The 2,086-nt window shown below is 40.5% G+C and overlaps 1 protein-coding gene and 1 pseudogene across 1 annotated transcript; both read left to right on the top strand.

The window, feature by feature from the left end:
• Positions 1-753: 753 nt before the first annotated feature.
• Positions 754-1,830, top strand: LOC117021437 (annexin A1-like; annotated as a pseudogene).
• Positions 1,153-1,815, top strand: LOC117021179 (annexin A1-like). The gene has a single exon (XM_033104016.1). It carries the CDS (start codon positions 1,153-1,155, stop codon positions 1,813-1,815), a length of 663 nt encoding a protein of 220 aa, XP_032959907.1.
• Positions 1,831-2,086: the final 256 nt, after the last annotated feature.

Raw genomic sequence — 2,086 nt, 5'->3', positions numbered from 1 at the left:
AATAATGCAGAAACCTATCATTCCTAACAGAAATTGTATCCTTGTTGGGATCTTCTCCTTTGCCCTCCTGGCCACTAGCTGAAAATAGAGTTATGGCACAGCAGAATAGAGGCAGAATGTTCTGGAACTAATTAGTAAATTACTAGTATTTTAGTAAATTAGTAAAAGAACTATACCCCATTGGAACTGTAGGTCCAAGCCAGCAGTTACTACCAGTATTCATGGAACTGGATTCTGAGAGTGCTTAATCATAAGACTGGATGAAGGAACATAAGTTTGGATAGGAGAGAGTTTACTGTTTTGGGAGCACTCTCCAAGATATAAGATTTAGCATCCTGACAAGGATCCTAGAAGATAGGATCCAAAATTGTTTCCAGAAGCAAGGAAAAAACATGACGGCCCACTCTAAGTGAAGTTTAAATGACAGAATTATGATACAGACAGTGGAAGAAAGGAAGAAAAGACTCGGGGAATTACATATACTGTAATTTGTATACTGTATGTGTAAGGCCAAATGATTAGACCCAACAGGAAAGCCCAGTGACAGAGGGAGTGTGCTGGTACTAGGGGTGCCAGAATCACTATGTTTCAATGATGAACTTCTCTGTAGCCCCGGGGTGATGGCAGGAGATGGTAGGAGATGACAGAAGTAGGATCACTAGCAATGGGCGTTGTAAGATCTTGAAAAAAATCAAGGCCAGGAGTGTGAAAGGATCAGAGAAGAGTCTCTCTTTAGTTCTTTGGAAGAGGTGGATAAAAAGAAACTTCTTTAAAAATGGCAATGGTATCAGAATTCCTCAAGCAGGCCTGGTTTATTGACAATGAAGAGCAGGAATACATTAACACTGTGAAAGGATCCAAAGGTGGTCCCGGGTCAGCAGTGAGCCCCTATCCTAGCTTCAATCCATCCTCAGATGTTGCTGCCCTGCATAAAGCAATAATGGTTAAAGGTGTGGATGAAGCAACCATCATTGACATTCTCACAAGAGAAACAATGCACAGCGTCAACAGATCAAAGCAGCGTATCTCCAGGAAAAAGGAAGGGCCCTGGATGAAATTCTGAGGAAAGCCCTTACAGGTCACCTTGAGGAAGTTGCTTTGGCTCTATTAAAAACTCCTGCCCAATTTGATGCTGATGAACTCCGTGCTGCCATGAAGGGCCTTGGAACTGATGAAGACACTCTGAATGAAATTTTGGCATCAAGAACTAACAGAGAAATCAGAGAAATTAACAGAGTCTATAGAGAAGAACTGAAGAGAGACCTGGCTAAAGACATCACTTCAGACACATCTGGAGATTACCAGAAGGCTTTGCTTTCTCTTATTAAGGGTGACCGATCTGAGGATTTTAGCCTAAGTGAAGACTTGGCCGACTCAGACGCCAGGGCATTATATGAAGCAGGAGAAAGGAGAAAAGGGACAGATGTGAATGTGTTCAATACCATTCTTACCACCAGAAGCTATTCCCATCTTCGCAGAGTGTTTCAGAAATATGCCAAGTACAGTAAGCACGACATGAACAAAGTTTTGGACTTGGAGATGAAAGGTGACATCGAGAAATGCTTCACAACAATTGTAAAGTGTGCCACAAACCAGCCAATGTTCTTTGCTGAGAAGCTTCATCAGGCCATGAAGGGTGCTGGAACACGTCATAAGGCATTGATCAGAATTATGGTTTCTCGTTCTGAAGTCGACATGAATGATATCAAAGCATGCTATCAGAAGTTGTATGGTATCTCTCTCTGCCAAGCTATCTTGGATGAAACCAAAGGAGATTATGAGAAAATCCTGGTGTCTCTCTGTGGAGGACAGTAAACATTCCTTTGATGATCTCAAGCTTTTTTGATCAGAAGATTTTTTAATCATCTCTTTTCATTCCATATTATAGACTTAAATAGGAAAGTTTCTTCAGCAGTATTAGTCTAGCTAACTGCCTTCTGAAAACTGTAGCCTATAAATCATTTTTTTGTATCACAACTCTGTATAATAGAAATAAGTTTTTGAAAAATATTTTTACCCCGACTATAAAACCCCATAAACAGGTTCTAGTAACATTACCTGAGAAAGATGTCTATGTAACAGGAAA

The sequence above is a fragment of the Rhinolophus ferrumequinum genome, chromosome 4, assembly GCF_004115265.2.
Source record: "Rhinolophus ferrumequinum isolate MPI-CBG mRhiFer1 chromosome 4, mRhiFer1_v1.p, whole genome shotgun sequence".
Classification (NCBI taxonomy): domain Eukaryota; kingdom Metazoa; phylum Chordata; class Mammalia; order Chiroptera; family Rhinolophidae; genus Rhinolophus; species Rhinolophus ferrumequinum.
This window is presented reverse-complemented; position numbering and strand designations above follow the sequence as displayed.